This window comes from Neolamprologus brichardi, chromosome 9 (assembly GCF_056152115.1).
Source record: "Neolamprologus brichardi isolate AB-2024 chromosome 9, ASM5615211v1, whole genome shotgun sequence".
Classification (NCBI taxonomy): domain Eukaryota; kingdom Metazoa; phylum Chordata; class Actinopteri; order Cichliformes; family Cichlidae; genus Neolamprologus; species Neolamprologus brichardi.
The window spans coordinates 3,809,146-3,827,258 of NC_142112.1; the positions used below are offsets into that span (position 1 = coordinate 3,809,146).

The 18,113-nt window shown below is 44.1% G+C and overlaps 1 protein-coding gene across 1 annotated transcript in view; it reads right to left on the bottom strand.

Annotated features, from left to right (window-relative positions):
* The window catches only part of kcnh2b (potassium voltage-gated channel, subfamily H (eag-related), member 2b), a 296,712-nt gene that overhangs the window by 29,172 nt on the left and 249,427 nt on the right, over positions 1-18,113 (bottom strand). Inside the window, exons 7-13 of the mRNA XM_087845832.1 lie at positions 12,387-12,566; positions 11,055-11,155; positions 10,760-10,898; positions 7,086-7,240; positions 5,536-5,630; positions 3,483-3,623; positions 1,824-2,023 (exon numbers count right to left, since the gene is read on the bottom strand). Of these exons, the coding sequence (XP_087701958.1) occupies positions 1,824-2,023; positions 3,483-3,623; positions 5,536-5,630; positions 7,086-7,240; positions 10,760-10,898; positions 11,055-11,155; positions 12,387-12,566 (1,011 nt within the window). The remainder of the gene's footprint in view (positions 1-1,823; positions 2,024-3,482; positions 3,624-5,535; positions 5,631-7,085; positions 7,241-10,759; positions 10,899-11,054; positions 11,156-12,386; positions 12,567-18,113) is intronic.

An 18,113-nucleotide genomic window follows, 5' to 3' on the forward strand; every position in this document is an offset into this window, starting at 1 on the left:
CACGTTATTACATTAATGCATGTAAGGTGAACTAGCAAACATCATCATAGTTACATGCGGCTGTCTTCTTGTTTGATGGCAGATACTCCCTTCACCCTGGCCAAAAAGGCTAAAATGACCAAAGAAAAAGTGGAAAACAGTTAAACATGAGAGGTTTTTGGACAAAGTTTGTGTTTTTTCCATTGTTTAAGCTGCTTCCAGCCAAGAGTGATACCATATATGCCCCATAGCTGCAGAAAAGGCTAACATTGTTATCTTTTTACAAAAAAACAGCTGAACATGAGAGGTTTTTGGACAAAGTTTGTGTTCTCCATTCTTTAAGCACCGGTTTGAGCACCGTTTAAGCACCGGCACCGTTTCAAAAGTACCGGTTTGGCACCGGTATCGGATAAAACCTAAACCATACCCATCACTACTCATGAGCTTACAATCTGTAGACAGTGCAAAGGCGACTTTTAAACGTCTATAGTTTTTTGGTTAAACCACACACAGCATGCAGAAAGTAACATCACAGGTGACGTGCATCAGCAGATGTCCCTGTACGGCTGCACCACTGTTCCCCTGGTGACACTGCTACAGACAGAGCAACATGTGAACCAATACAGGTTCAGGCTGAGGTGGGCTATGCACAGCACACGTTTGAAGTGTTCACGGACACATGTGACTCACTGTGCCCGTGGGTGTCAACGCTCCAGCTTGTTTCAAAGTGCATTCTCCTCTCTGGTGGTAAAACACATTAAAATGAACATCTCTCCTCTCACGCTTTAATGTGTGTAAAATACATGTGGCAGCACAACGTGATGAACACGTGCGTGTGCAGATTAGGCTTCATGCATGTGTCATCCAGGGAAGGACGGATGTTGTTTTGCTGTGTTTTAATGTGAAGTGTGCTTATTTATTTTTTATACTGCATGTTTTGGTTGCATCTGTCAATCTGTCCTGGAGAGACTCCGCCCTTTTCCCCGTTTTACTAATTGGACACACCTGAGAGGAAAGGGAGTGGTAATTTACAGAGAGTGGTCAGTGACACATAAGACTGGTGGAGCTTGGCGTTGAGGAGAGGCAAAGATACGGCGCCAGCCACGCGGAGCGAGCGGTTCGACTGCTGCAGCAACAGGAGGCCAGATTACGCGTCTGCGGGAAAGTAGAGGCGGCGGACGGGCCGGTGCCGATTGTCAGTTACAAAGAAACGGCGGGCAGAGTTGAGAGTCTTTTGACTCGTCCCCTTTAATGAATGAAAGCTGCCTAAAAGAGTAGTGACTGCCGCTGCTTCCCTTTCTTTAGCGCACCGGGGTGCAGAACGCGGAGAGGAAGGCGAGGACGCCGCCGGGTTTCCCTCCTCCACCGCTTCACTGGATTTTTAATTCTTAGTGACTCTTATACCGTGGCGGACGCCACTGGACTTTTAATGTTGTGTTTTATTGATTTTTATTGTGTTGTCCCCTGGCCAGGGTTGTTTTAATTCATTTTATATTTTTAACTATTTAAATATAATAAATTATATTTTAACTTTACAGTTTTTAATTCGTGTGCTTTCCCTTGGCGGCTCCGCTGCTCTGTCCGTTTGGAGGAAGGTTTCCCTCCTTTAAAAACACTGTGGAAATAAAATCACCTTCGCTCTGTTACACATGTGAACAAATTGACAGGAATCCATGTTGCAAAGCTTGCTCGCAGCCCTTCTTGTGTCCCGTGTGTGTACGCAGCATTCTTATTTTCTCTGACCGTATCAAACATTAGCATACAACGCAGGCTCAAACGCTGTGTGTAGTCACACATGGGAGAGTGTACCCTCCCAGGGTTTGTGTGCGAGGCCCAGTACTCACAGCGTTCATGTCAATGCCATTGGTGTAGGACCAGGCATGCTGGAAGTACTCCTCCAACCGCTGCCTGAGTGGGTTGGGGATCTGGTGGAAGCGGATGAACTCCCTGACTCTCAGCATCTGGGTGTGGTAGCGGGCCGTCCCGGAGTACAGCCGCTGGATGATGGCTGAGACGTTCCCAAAGATGCTGGCGTACATGAGGGCTGGAGATGGGAGCAGTGAGAGAAAACATACACATTAACAGACAGTATGGAGCGAAAGCAGCGTTCATACAGTGATGAGACCGTTTGGATGTGCGGGGTTTCCTTTACTCAAGCACTGAGAACTTGAAGTCCTGGAGGTTGTGAGGTGGGGCCTCCACGGATCACTCTTCTTGTTGTTCTAAAAAAGTTTTGCTTTGTGACAGGATGCATTATCCTGCTGAAAGAGGCCACAGCCATCAGGGAATGCTGTTCCCATGAAAGGGTGCAACAATGGTTAGGTAGGTGCCAAAGTAACATTCACATGGATGACAGGACCAAACATCCCCCCCAAACCCAAGGTTTCCCAGCAGGACTTTGCCAAAGCCTCTGCCAGCTCGCCTTCTTCCCATAGTGCATCCTGGTACCAGGTGCAGCCCCCACACACCTGGTTGCCCACATGATGCCAGCTTGTTTAACTGGTCCAGTTCTGATGCTGTTGGCAGGAGCGCCCCACAAATCATAGTCTTACTCCACCTACCATTATGCATAATGTCATTTGCTGAGCCAGATGACTGCAGCACATTCAGATCATTTTAACAAAAACCAATCAAAACATGCCCCGCCCCCTCCTTTGACCCCTGACCATGATCTTGCAGCAGGAAGTTGACTCATCTCAAAGGGCTTTGGCTGCAGAGGACAGAGAGTTTGTATCGTATCCTTCATGAGAGTCTTTGCTTTGTTCTGTTTGTCATGTTGGATCCCGCTAACCTCCCCACCTCTGTCAGCTCCCATCACCGTCTACATCAACCACTGAAAAACGCTGTGTGTAAAGAAGTGTGTATTCAAATGTCTGCATGTGTGTGCGTCAGAGTGAACGTGGTCATTGTGATTTCATCGCACACATCCTACAGAAGACTGTCCTTAAATAATGGACATTTTAAAAGCCTCGGGTCATTGTCAGGCCAAGGAAGTGCCAAACTGTGTGGAGGAGGAACACAGCCCGCAATAATAAAAAAGAAACAAAGTGACCTCTAACAGCTACGAGTGTTTCTTTACTTTGGTTATACAAACCTGAACAGGATTTGCAGCTGTTGCATGGAAACACACAATCAGTAGGGTTGTATATACAAGTGTTTGCATATTTAGTTACATTCAAATGTTATTAAGAGTAAATTATACTTGTTATTCTGTGGTTTGGTTTCATTAAAGTCACGCTCACTGCTTTCAAAGAAAAGTAACAGAACCAGGAAGCACTGCAGACTTTCTCTATAGTGACGCAGGGCGAGGGCTTCTCCATCTCTGATGTCGGTGAAATACACTTTGTAAAACAGACTGCCCTTATGAATGCTATTTCTGCTGTTGTAGGTTTGTTACTGATTAATAACAATGAACTACATTTTATTATTGGCGTTCACATTTGATGCAAACTTTCCTTCATTCTGGTCTAAAGGCTTTAAACAGCTGCATGTACGTGACTTACATCCGATGAGCATGACGCAGATGGAGAAGATCTTCTCAGAGTTGGTGTTGGGGGACACGTTTCCGAATCCCACGCTGGTCAGACTGCTGAAGGTGAAGTACAGCGCTGTCACATACTTGTCTTTGATGGAAGGTCCTGAACCTGGTGTGGAGAGGTTACAAATCATCTGGAGGTCAACAGTGTCCAGGAAGCTGACACTGGAACCTAAATGAATACTCAGTGATATTCATTTAGCAGAACGCAACCGGAGGATTGACTTATTATTGGTCATTTCTTACTATTACTAAACTAATGCTAATGTGGCCAACACTACTAAACTAATGCTAATGTGGCTAACACTACTAAACTAATGCTTATGTGGCTAACACTACTAAACTAATGCTAATGTGGCTAACACTACTAATGCAACCGGAGGATTGACTTATTATTGGTCATTTGTTACTATTACTAAACTAATGCTAATGTGGCTAACACTACTAAACTAATGCTAATGTGGCTAACACTACTAAACTAATGCTAATGTGGCTAACACTACTAATGTAACCGGAGGATTGACTTATTATTGGTCATTTGTTACTATTACTAAACTAATGCTAATGTGGCTAACACTACTAAACTAATGCTAATGTGGCTAACACTACTAATGCAACCGGAGGATTGACTTATTATTGGTCATTTGTTACTATTACTAAACTAATGCTAATGTGGCTAATACTACTAAACTAATGCTAATGTGGCTAACACTACTAAACTAATGCTAATGTGGCTAACACTACTAATGCAACCGGAGGATTGACTTATTATTGGTCATTTGTTACTATTACTAAACTAATGCTAATGTGGCTAATACTACTAAACTAATGCTAATGTGGCTAACACTACTAATGCAACCGGAGGATTGACTTATTATTGGTCATTTGTTACTATTACTAAACTAATGCTAATGTGGCTAACACTACTAAACTAATGCTAATGTGGCTAACACTACTAAACTAATGTGGCTAACACTACTAAACTAATGCTAATGTGGCTAACACTACTAATGTAACCGGAGGATTGACTTATTATTGGTCATTTGTTACTATTACTAAACTAATGCTAATGTGGCTAACACTACTAAACTAATGCTAATGTGGCTAACACTACTAATGCAACCGGAGGATTGACTTATTATTGGTCATTTGTTACTATTACTAAACTAATGCTAATGTGGCTAACACTACTAAACTAATGCTAATGTGACTAACACTACTAATGTAACCGGAGGATTGACTTATTATTGGTCATTTGTTACTATTACTAAACTAATGCTAATGTGGCTAACACTACTAAACTAATGCTAATGTGGCTAACACTACTAATGTAACCGGAGGATTGACTTATTATTGGTCATTTGTTACTATTACTAAACTAATGCTAATGTGGCTAACACTACTAAACTAATGCTAATGTGGCTAACACTACTAAACTGATGCTAATGTGGCTAACACTACTAATGTAACCGGAGGATTGACTTATTATTGGTCATTTGTTACTATTACTAAACTAATGCTAATGTGGCTAACACTACTAAACTAATGCTAATGTGGCTAACACTACTAAACTGATGCTAATGTGGCTAACACTACTAATGTAACCGGAGGATTGACTTATTATTGGTCATTTGCACAGAACTGAGCTCCCATTACAGGTAAGATCATCAGGATACTTCATTAATCCTGAGGAAATGATGTGGGTTTCAGTTGCTCCAAGACAGTAACAGTAACAGACTGTGGTGGGCGTGGTCTGCAGTGCCGCTGCAGAGGAGGTGGACGCACCTGAGCGGCATCTGCAATCATGCAGTCTGTGCTCGCACCACTGTCGCTGCGTGTGGCTGCGAGCTGCAAAGCTGCAGCGGGGTACTGTGCAGTCATTGGGTCTGCTGCGGTATGTTTACACACTAAACTATTGAAATAATGCGATATGTTTACAAATTTAAGAAACAGCACTAATTTTACACTAAGATTACTCATGTGCCACCAGTTTGTTTATCATATTACGTGATCATTAGTACCTGGTATGGAACCATTGAAGTGTTTCCCTAACTGGTCGCCCAGAGTGTGGAGCCAGCCGATCGAACCGTTCCGCTCCACGCTGCCGATTGCATACCTGGTAAAAAATAAACAGCGTTACAAAAAAGTTACGATATAGCATTATAAAAATTCACTTTACTTTTGTGTCAGTTTCATACAGCAGAGATGAAAAATGAGAGTGCTGTGGTTGGAGTACAACTGATAAATATTCATCTTCTAATGTGAAAAACTTGTGATCTAAATTGCAGTAAATTGCAGTAAATCGCAGTAAATTGCAGTGCACGTTCGCTCAGTGGTTGCTGCTAATCTGACACTTGCTCTGCTGCCAGTGATCATTTTGGAAGACGCTGACATTGTGCTGGTTGATGCAGCTGTTCATTAGGAGCCAGGTGCACCTGATTAAAGGATCATCAGAACGTGCAGCAGCCTTTATAACTGCGGCCGTTTCGGAGCACTCACATGTGTGTTAACACGAGCTGCATCTCAGACTCCACAGGCCTCACAGTTAAGGTGAGCTGTGCACAGTGTGGATCCAAACAGAGTGGGCAATAGATGTGAAGTTGAGCAATTATCACAGAACTGGGGAAAGTAACTCGCAGTTCAGAAACAGACAAAAGCCACGAGGGCTCACTGTGGAAACAGCACAGGCACATGGCACAGAGTCCCGTCAAAGCTTTCTGTCTCACACGACTGTAGTTTAAGTTATTCAAAACAAAAGCTAATTATCCAAAAGTCAGCTCTGCAACTCGCACTGGAGCCAGTTCGCTGCTGAAAGTGAGAAGGTACTTTCTTAGCAAACACTGTCTTGCTTCCTGAGAACGTGTGGACTGAAAGCTCTGCAGTGAAGATCCACAACAGAAATCTGCTCAGGAACGTACCACGTGGGCACAGAACCGCTCCAAATATCATCTTGGAGCAAGTTTCATTTCATTTACTGTGACAGCAAACATCATATTCCACGCCAAACTGAAGAAATGCACCCAAAGTGTGTGCAGTTGGTTCGTCTGGAGGAGGAAGCATGATGGTGCAGCAGCATCTTATACAGCTACGCAGCTCGTCAGCCTTCCTGCCATCACCTTTCAATCAACCAGCATTTTTTTTATGCGAGACGAGCTCTGACAGATCATTGAGGACACAGCTATGACTAAAACAAAAACCCACTGCAGCTACCGAACTGTGGAGCAGATGGGGGAGAAGCAGAAGATCAAAGCAGGGCAATGTGAGGAATCAGCAGCATCCTGCAGACGCAGGTGTGTTAGAGCCAGAGGCTTTTAAAAGCTGTCACCATCAGTAATCTAAACAGCTACTCAGCTGCACTTTCACAATAGAAATATTTTGTTGTAAGACTTCAAGGCCTTTTATATCAGTCGTAGAATACCAGCTCCATACTCACAGCCCATCGCTCCTGCAGATTTTGCATGAATTTTGCGTCAGGGTCATCAACAGGAGGAGAAAAGCATCTCTGCTGTATGGATTCTGCACTCACACACAGTTTGAATCTAATGTGAATCGTCAGTTTATGGCGTCGTACCAGATGCAGGCCAGCCAGTGAGCGATGAGGGCGAAGGTGCACATGAGAAGAAAGAGCACAGCCGCACCGTACTCTGAGTAGCGATCCAGTTTCCGGGCGACACGAACCAACCGTAGCAGACGAGCTGTCTTCAGCAGACCAATCAGAGTGGTGGTCTGATGGGCGTGAGATAGAGGGAAGTGGAGATAAGGCATCGTTAAACATGGCAGAAAGCAAATATCTCCTCACAGCACTCCCACCTGCTGTCACACACACACACACACACACACACACACACACACACACAGGTGATGTAACTGGTCTTTTCCTGATGTGAGTCAGTGTTGAGGAGGAGGTAAAATCCTGACTCCATTCATTTCCGTGGGCCTCTCTTCTCTCTGCTCCAGCTGGCTCCTTCGTGTCCACACAACAAATAAATAACAGGACGATTACTGCGCTGGCTGAGTGCCTGGTGCTGTGTGTGTGTGTGTGTGTGTGTGCTAACAGTAAATAACAGTGTTGAGGAAAGTCTCCACTTTCTTGGCTCAGTGGCTTCTTCTGGGCAGCATCAGTGGAGCGAGCCCATGTGAAGCTTCCCCCATGAACGTTGGGAAGTCCCGCCTTCATTCAGGCTGCTTTAATTGTTATTCATTAGTTCTGTTATTTAAAATGCTGCTCAATATTTATAGTTAGTTTTTGTGTGTTCGACCACCTTAAGCCTGAGTGTTTTATATCCTCGGTGTGTGGGAAGTATCCTCAGGGAAACTTCGGCAGGCTACAGCACAACTCACTTGCTGCTTCCTTTAACTCCCACTTCTTTCTGCAGACACCCACCTCCCACTTCCTTGAGTATCAAACCAACACCACCATCACTTCAATCATCCACTAAACCACAGAACGTAATTACCCACTGAGCCAGACGGAAACACACTGCTCTGCATGTTTCTGTAGAGCTGCAAACCTTTAGTTACTGACAGTGACACATCGTTCACTTTGTGCATGAGAAGCGCTCACCCCAACCAATCACAGCAGATGGCCCCGCCCCTCCCTGAGCCTGGTTCTGCTGGAGGTTTCTTCCTGTTAAAAGGGAGTTTTTCCTTCCCACTGTCGCCAAAGTGCTGCTCATAGGGGGTCATATGATTGTTGGGTTTTTCTCTGTATCTATGAAGCGCCTTGAGGCGACTTCTGTTGTGATTTGGCGCTATATAAATAAAATTGAATTGAATTGAATTGCAGCATTAGTGTAAAGTTTTCTGTTTCTGCCAACGAGCGAGTGACACCTGGATTTTTACCAGAGGCTCTGAGATACAGCGACAGACAGAATCAGGAAGAATCAGCATTAAACGATGATGTCACAGCAAATCAAGCATCTGGAACGTTTAGTGCAAACTAGAGATCAGTCAGTCGTGAGGATAACTTTTCTCAGCTTTGCTCTTACAGTGAAAGTTTGACTTTTTTGATCAGCTGACCCCCGGGCCATGGACTGGTCCGTGAGTCGTTTGGTACCGTCCGCGAGAATTGAGCCTCGGTGTGAAATTGATGGTTTTCAGGGCTTTAGTTTTTTGTCGTTTTTATCGTTAACTCGGTTTCCCTGGGTCTTATGAATAAATCTTCTCTTTTTGGTACCAGTACTGGTTTTATTTTGTTGTATTTATCCGCGACACCTTAAAGGCCGGGCCGTGAAAATATTGCCGGACATAAACGGGTCCTGGAGCAAAACAGGCTGGGGATGCTGCTCTACAGGAGACTTTGGTGTAAAAGCAGGAACACATTTACTGCTGGTGGTACAAAGAAAGAAAGGAATCACTGCTTTACTAATAACAAGAAAACATCCTCATCCGAAATCTGAGGAGGACGTCCATGCTGTAACTTCAAACAGTGAATTTTCTTTCCAGCAAACTTCCAGCATCAATATTGAAGAAACAATAACGTTAAACACAAGAGAGCGTCATGTGTTTGCATTCCTGCTTCATACGTGACCTAAAAACATGTTTTTAATACAGCACAATGCAACCCAAAGAGATGTAGGCCACTCGTGGGCACTTGTAACTGCAGCGTACCAGTGACAGTCTCTGATTCACAGACTCAGACTGCAGCCATACCTGAGTAAAAGTAGAATAGAAGCCCCCTTGTGGTTTCTTTTTGTTCACATTTGGAGATTTAGGTCAAGTAGCTACGGCACCAACGCTGACGGTCGGACTCAGACTGACTGCTTCATGTGTGTTTTGTCTGCGTGATCCGTGACCTATTCCCTCCCCCCACCCTGGAACAGTAATGTGTGTGTTGGATCCTCCAGCTTTACCTCTGCACAAACACAACGCGCTCTTTGGTAACTGAGCGCCGGTTGTCCTAGCGGGTAGTTATTAGGGCTGGGCTATATCATACCGTTCACGGTAATACCGGTGTAATGTTGGGCAACGATAGGAAAATGAAATATCGCGATAGAATATGGGTAAAACGCGCATGCGCAGTGCCTTTGTTTACATACGCACATGGTGGCGACGCAGAATGAGAAGAGCGAAAGCGGATCGTTGAATGAAACAATGAACCAGAACTGGTTTGTAAAAATGCTGCAGCTTCACTGGTGTGGAACTGGTTTAGCTTTCATCTGTCAGATACACAACAAAGCACTATTTTTGGTAGCGCATGCTAGCGGCCGTCGTTATTACCGTGTTGTTTGGATAATATCAATCCTTTGATTTTTCTGAAAGTCGACAGAGCCCCTTATAATCCCGTGTGCCTTATGTATGAACTCTGGTTGTGTTTACTGACCTCGAGACGATTTTATGTGCACGGCGCTCGAAAGTCTGTCAAATGTTTCAGTACGACTTTGCTAAGCTACGAAGCCGCACCGCTTGATGGATTGTTGGAGCATAACGGCTATCGTAGGCGGAGCCTCGCGGAGTGATACGTACTGTGCTTCAACATAATATTACGGTATTGTGTGTGTATAACCTCTTTTTAAGTTTTGTGGATATTATACATGGTTATGCTGAGGATATGTCGGCCAGTTTCCACTGGAAATGCCTTTTGGTTAAACTGTCAGCGAGGAATTTGCATTTGCACTGTTAATGTTTATATAACTTTAACGTACATATAAAAAACAGCTGCTTGTTTAAGTGAAAATACATTGATGGGGTTTTTTGCACTAATAAAGTTGTGGAGTTGTAAAGTGTTTTGTCTAGTGTCAATTATATCATCAGTTATATCGTTATCGCAAATTTTCAAATGTATATCGTGATAAATATTTTTGGTCATATCGCCCTGCTCTAGTAGTTATGAGCGAGAGGGAGAGCTGGGGCTCGATGTGACTGAGCTATAGCATGAAAGCAGTGACGTCATTAAAAACATCATTTTGATCAGATGAGTTTGAGGGTCTCGTGCACACGGCGCTGATCTAAGACATGTTTTCTTCATGACTCACTACAAATCAACTTCCCTACGGAGACAATTAAATTACGAAGCCTCTCCCTCTCTTCTTATTTCCTGTTCCCCCTCCCTCCACCTCGTTTTGAATCTTTCTGCGTGTTATCTTCACTTTATTGCATTAAAGAGATGGCAGACAAGATGTCAATGCACCATTCGTCTCTTCTCCGTGTCCCCCTCCCCTCCAGCTCACTACCTCCCACCCTGCCTCGTAACTTCACTGCAGCGTACAAACAGGCAGCTGTCTCTCCCCCTCCGTCGTGACATACCTCCTCTCCGTTGCGGTAGATGAGCAGGTCAAAGGGAATAGCAGCCACCATGTCGATGAGGAACCAGCCTTTGAAATAGTGGACGGCTATACGCACCGGGTGGCTCACCACTTCGTCATTAGAGTTTACGTATGTTGTCCTGAGAGAAACAGAGAGGATCGTGTAAATACTGCAGACACTGATAGTTGTTATTGCAGTTTCTTCTTTTACAACCAGCTCTGTTCAGAATAATGAATGTGACTACAGGCTCTTCTGTGACTGCTGCTGTAATGAGGAGCGCCGCTACAGTTCAGACCTGAAGTTGATGAGGATGTCAATAATGAACATGATGTCCACTATGAGGTCCACCACATTGAGAGGAGAGCAGGAGTAAATGCAACCATGCATGCCTTCGTCCTACGAGGAGAAGAGAGGAAAAACAAGTAAGAAGAGGCTAATATAGTGTACTTTAAGATAAAAATACATTCAGCACATCTTTCAAATGCATTAGGATGAAGGATCATTTACATATGCAGACAAAACATGAAACAGTGACAAAGTTTGGAGCTCAGTTCAGCAGCAGGCTGACTAAAGAGGGACTTGTTCCAACTCCATGTTTTTGTTTTTGTAGAGCAAAATAATCCTAATTCATCTCCTACTGCAACTTTGTGCAGCCCCTCAGTTCATCGACAGACAGCTGTGATTTTAAATTGGACAACCAAATCAGAGCAGCGGTGAAGTCCAGTTTTTATCATTTAAGGCGACTGGCAAGAGTGAAATCTTTTCTTTTGAGGCAGCACCTTGAAACAGGATCCATGCTTTTGTTTCTTCCCGCCTGGACGACTGTAACGCACTTTATGTGGGGGTCAGTCAGTCGTTGCTCTCACGTCTGCAGCTGGTTTAAAATGCAGCTGCACGACTCCTAACAGAAAATCGAAAAAGAGAGCATATAACCCTGTGCTGGCCTCTCTGCACTGGCTGCCTGTGTCTTTTAGAGTTATGTTTGTTTTTAAATGCCTTCACAGTCTTGCCCGCCTTACATCTCTGAGCTTCTTCATCTCCACACACCCTGTCGGGCTCTCAGGTCAGCTGACCAGCTGCTCCTGGAGGTACCGAGATCCAGGAGGAAGCTCAGAGGGGGCGGGGCCTTCTCTATTGTGGCTCCATAATTATGGAATAATTTGCCCATGCATGTTAGAGAGGCCCCTTCACTGTCCACTTTTAAATCACGTCTTAAAACCCACTTTTATTCCTTGGCTTTTAACCTCAGCGAGACTTAGTTTCTCTTTTAATTGAAGTAGTTATTTAATGATTTCACTCTTCTTTTATTTGGTTTTTACTTATATCTCATGTAATTTTATTTTACAGTTCCAATGTGCAGCACTTTGTGTCAGCTGTGGTTGTTTTAAAGTGCTTCATAAATAAAGTTGATGATGATTCAGCTAACTTTCAGCTAACTTCGCCTCCCTTTATGCAAACGTTTCCTTGGCTCCAGGTTGGTGGAGCTTCTGTGCTACAAGACGAGTGAAACTGTTTGGTGAGCATTTGCACATTCGCTGATCTTTATTATTTAAAGCTAGTGTCATCTTTCATGTGAACACCACTTTAAGACAAAAACTAAAGTGCACTTTAATGATTGAGAACCCACGTGATCGTTGAGGAGGAATGCGGCTGAGTAGGGAGTCAGGATGGCGGTGTAGATGACCAGCAGCAGGATGAGCCAGTCCCACACCGCCTTGAAGGGGCTGTAGTGCAACACCGTCCACTTGTGGATGCGAGGAGCCTGCAGCTTGTACTCCGGCAACACATCTGCACCCAGAGACAGCACCTGTGTCGGGAGAGGAAGACAGAGAGGGGGTGATCAGACACTGAATAACTGAACACACAGGACATGGGAAGAGACAAGAAGAAAGGGCATCTGTGTGAAGGGCTGAGAAAGTACGGAAAGAGAGTAAATATACACAGTAACAGAGCCAAACCACAGAGGATGAACTGCTCTGATGACTCTTTTCCAGGCCGCCTGTGTCCATTACACACGTTTATAATTGTGCAATGCAAAGATATGTGCACAGAGACCCATGTAGCAAGCTCACACACATAATCCAAAGCTATGATCACATTTCTCTGTGGCGCTGACACAAATGCTTCGACACACGAGCGGCGTGTGACATGGAGTCACGTGATCCTTTTCACGTCTCCTCTCTCATCCCTGTCTCCCACAAAAGCACTCCGAGGATGGAATGTCGGGAGTTATGGTGCACGTCTAAGTAGCTTTACGTGCAGTAATGTATTCAATCGCCTGGGCTGCATTCTGCAGGAATGAATCAGTATAAAGAGGCATTAAAAGAGCCTGCCTGTGTCTCTAATAGAATCACACAGTGAACAGCAGTGCTGAAAGCAGGGGCCTGACGTTTGGAGCTGTGTAGTGCAGCCACACAGACACCTGCGACGATCAGCATTAGTTGGTTGGCTTGACGACCGATGCTTTGATCTTATGTGCATCACTTTTATATAAATGCAAAGTGTGATTAAAAAGCACGAGGCTGGCCCTTTGTGAACTCCTGTTGTGTTCCAGTCCTTCTGCTACGTTTGGATCGCTCCCATCCTGTCTGCGTTTGAATCCACATATAAGAGTGGAAACATAAACTGACCTATCTTTCATGTGGTGGTTCGACACTGGTACAAGAGCTAGGTCTCTAGCTACAACTCATTCACTGGAAAGCACCACAGTGTCCAAGGCCGAAGACGGTAAATTATCTGATGTCTTTTGACGCTCAGCTTCATTAACCAGGCTCCTAATTTGAAAGGTAAGTGGTAAATGGCCTGTATTTGTATAGTATTACTGGTCCCTAAGGACCCCAAAGCGCTTTACACATTCAGTCATCCACACATTTACACGCACGATCTGATATCCTCGTGTTGGTGTTGTTCCCAGATCATCATACTAAAGGTTGTTCCAGGATCAACATTGCAAGTGACCAATCAGAATGTTGTGATGTCATACTTTTGCGACTTCGGGAAAAACTGGCGTAAAACAAAAAACTGTACTTAAGCTGCAAGAAACCGCCTTTGTCCGCCGATCAACGGACCCTAACCCTGACCCTTTAATAAACGCTAAGCAGAATTGATATTGTCCTTGCAACATTGGAATTTCATAAATGCACGAATGGGTTGGTGCGCAAAAGAATAACGTCACAATAATGTGATTGGTCACTTGCAATGTTGAACCTGGAACAACATTTTCATGATGATCTGGAACAACACCAACACGACGATATCAGATCATCCCATTCACACACTGGTGATGGCAGCTACATTGTAGCCACAGCCACCCTGGGGTGCACTGACAGAGGCGAGGCTGCCGGACACTGGCGCCACCGGGCCCTCTGACCACCACCATAGGCAACGAGTGAAGTGTCTTGCCCAAGGACACAACGACTGAGACTGTCCAAGCCGGGGCTCGAACCGGCAACCTTCCGATTGCAAGGCGACCTCCCAACTCTTGAGCCACGATCGCCCTCGTGGTGATGGCTGAGCCTCCATCTGTTTGATGTCTCTCTACATTAGCAAAGCTTTTGCTGCTAACATGTTAAAGGAGTCATTCAAAACTTTTTCACACTGCACACCATTTACTCTACAACACACATATTGGACAAAATAGTCAGTAAAAGAAAACAAAGCAGTTAAAATGAAAACTCGTCTGCTTGCTAAAGGTTAGCTCCGTTTCCTCGCAAATCACAGATCACAGCTAATCTCATAGAGTGAAAGCAGAGACAGTGGCAGTTTGTCTAGTGCGCTAATGTTGCCATCAGTCTTGCAAGACTAGAGATTCATCCACAGTGCACATGCTTCACCAGAAAAAGGAGCTCTCAGATTAATAAGCTACAGCCACACAAGACAAGCGTTCTTCTAGAGACAACAGCCAGTTGTGGGCACAAGATGACGTTGATATAAAGTACAGATGCAAACAGGTGAGGACACATTGCTTTCACTTTAATTTATGTCTGTCTTTTGGGCAAGCAAGGCAAGCACTGCTTGCCACTAAATTGTCAGTGTTTTTTTCTGCATTTGAATAAAACACTGCAGTCGATCTGAAATAGGTAATATATTATACATTGTTTGCTTCAGCCTCCCATGGCTGTGTTACAGAGTATAGCATGGTGGAAAAGGATGGAGAGAATCCCCCACTAAGCTTTTGTATTAATTGCATGCTTTGGTGTTTCTTTGTGTTTGATGTGAGGTGTGGGCCACACCCATGTGGGAGTGGAGATTCTACTCTAGTCCAGCTGCCAGCTATTTGGAGTTGAGTACAGGGAACAGCTGATTGGGGAGGATTGGAGCCCTTCTCTATAAAGGGGAGAGGAAACAGGAAGTAGGCGTTGTTGTTGTTTTTTAGTAGGACACTGGTGTAGCAGGGAAGCCTTGAAGATCCAGGATGAAGTGTGCACATTTTAACGGAAAATATTTTTAACCTGGCCTGGTTTTGCTCTTAAAATAATCTGAGGATGTTGGAGGGAGGACTCGTTTTTATTGGGATGTGAGTGGATGTGCTGGGAGGCAGGAAAACAAACACTGGACTGGAGACTCTCTGTGTCCCTGACAAGGAAACTGGACCAGTTTTGGGGAAGTTCCAGCTCCCAGGATGTGATGTGGAGACCCAGCCTCGAACGAAGTCGAGGCTGGGTCTTCCAAGTGACCACCTTTCCCCTGTTTGTAACCAGGCTAACAACCCTGACCGCGGTGGCTTTGGGCCTTGGATTCCTGGCCAGAGTTGTCTTCAGCCAGTAGTTTTACCCGGAGAAAGAACAAATAAATCTTGTGTACCCCATTGCAGTGTGCGTGTGGTGGTTCGTTACTGGTCAATATTAGAGCTACTACTTTCTTGTACGGAGGCCATTTTGGGCCTTACGTAACAGCTGTATAACATATTTTGCTCTAGCTGGCTCTATTAGGCAGTGAAGTGTGGCTGTTTCGTAGAATCCTCTATTTCATGAACTGTTTGTCATTTTTGTCCAGAATGTAATACTTATAAGTTCTAACAGGTGTGTGTTTATACTGTGAACATGTAGATGTTCCGATCCATGAATACGTGCGAGTCATTCATTACTGCATTATTACATGAGAACGTCGCACTAGTGGGTTGGAGCTTTTAAACGGAAACCATCATTACTGCAACAGGGCAACTGTTCAGGTAGAAACATTGTATACAGATCAAACAGTAACAATAAAGTCAAAACAAAATTATTCTCATAAATAAGAGTAAGGCAAACCAAATGTGAAGAAATAAAGCAAAATAATAAATAAAATAGTACAGTCTGCTCTTTGACCTCCTCTCACCTCTTCGTTTTCTCCCAGTGCTCCACTGAGCTTTCATTACTCTTCTACACTCAGTGTTCCGGTTTCCTCCTGGCCTCCTGCTGACCTGTTAAATCTTTCATCTTTTTGTCCCTGTCCTCTATCCAGCAATCCTTGCTCCACCTTTCCACTTCATTTTCTTCTTCCCCAGCAGGCCAGTCACATTTCACACATTTGTCCTGTAAACTATTACCGCTCATCCTGCCTGGACCTTTCTTTCTTCTCTGGCTTTTCATTCCTGTCTACATTCTCTCATCCTCAGGAGCCTCGAGGCAGCTTCCTCTTTCACGTTTCCTTCATACAGAGTTACAGTTCAGGATTTCAACTTTTGATTTCAATTAAGTTAATGGTTTTACCCTCACTAACTGACTTGAAACGTTTGTACACTAGGTTTGGAAAAAAGGTTTTGGCATATGCCATATTTTCCGCACTATAAGGCGCGCACAAAATCTACAGTGCGTCTTATGTATGAATTCTGGTTGTGCTTACTGACCTCGAACCGATTTTATGTGGTAAAAATCTGAAATCTGTCAAAAATGTTTTAGTCCGACTTTGGTAGCTATGAAGCCGTGGATGGATGCTGGATGGATGGTCGGAGCATTACAGCTACTGTAGTCAGGAGCCTCACGGAGGAATCTGGGTCCTAAACTCCGTCTGCTTCAGGTCCCAAAGTCATACAAACATTGCAGCATCACTGAGAGTTAATAAAATGATCAGCGTTGCTGCTTTACCAGGTGTAACTATTAAGTTTAACATCCAGGCATCCATGAAAACAGGAGTTATTAAATTTAACAGAGTTAGAAGTTAGCAGGAAGTTAGCTCGCTAGCTTCCACCTAAGCATGCTATAGCATGTTCTGACTGAGAGATTTTTGAAATAATTCAAGCGTACAGCTCTGTTATCACTTCCAACATAAATGAAGACAGAAAACTAAACAGCAGTGACGTTTGTAGGGTTACTGAAGTTGGGCTAGCTGGTATATAATGATGTGCTACGTGATCGCTAGCAACACAGCTATTTTAGCATAACATTAGCACAGTGAAGCTGGAGGATGAACGCCAACTTTTTTCCACTCGATAAAAGTTAACGTGAGGGTTCCTGATGGTTAGAGACAAATGCAATCGCATGGCAGGATGCTGTAAACGGACCAAACTTCAGTCATTAGAACAACTGAGATAATCCATCCACAATACGAGGTTAGTCATTAATATACTGCAGCAACATGGGAATAGAGCAGCTGCAGAGAATTCAGCATTAATGAATCGATGGTACGTAAGTGGAGGAAGCAAGAAGAATGAGTCGAGTAAAGTTTGACTTATCTGACTGTTTTGTTTCGTGCCTTATAATCCGGTGCGCCTTATGGTCCAAAAAATACAATGGTAATATATAGCATGTATATAGTGTCAGTGTGTATTCACTGATGTGAAGCCTCATCCCAGATCGAGTTTCAATACTTTTAGTTCAACAAATATAGTCTGAAGCGTAAGTCAGGAAAAAGACTGAGTGGGATAGAAACATACACCTATGCTGTGTTTGTCTTAGTTCTCATGATGCAGAGATGGAAAGGTGCCCTTCATATATGAATGAAATTCTATTTATTAAAGTATTTTTATGGCAGTGTTACTCATGTGGCAAAAAAAACCCCTTTAAGACTCTGGTCGTTGTCCTTTTTCTCATCATAAGATCGCCTGCAGAGTGCATTTCCAATTCCAGAATGGGCATAATTATCACCATAAATCATGTCTGAATCCTGACCTGCCCACATATGCACTTGTGTGAGTGGGCACAAACACTGCTGAATAATGCACCCACACCCACACACCCCCAGAGTTCAGCCGAGTGCCCCCCACAGCTGAGTGTCGCCTCTTGGAGTATCTTGAGGGATATTTTTAGCCATCTGTGTGAAACTGAAAAACACTGCCATGAGGACTGTTAAAAGTGCAGATGTCGAGACACATTCAAGTGCAGTTAGGGCAAAGTTGTATTTGAGGACAGCACCGGAGGGAGGAGTCTAAAGCAAA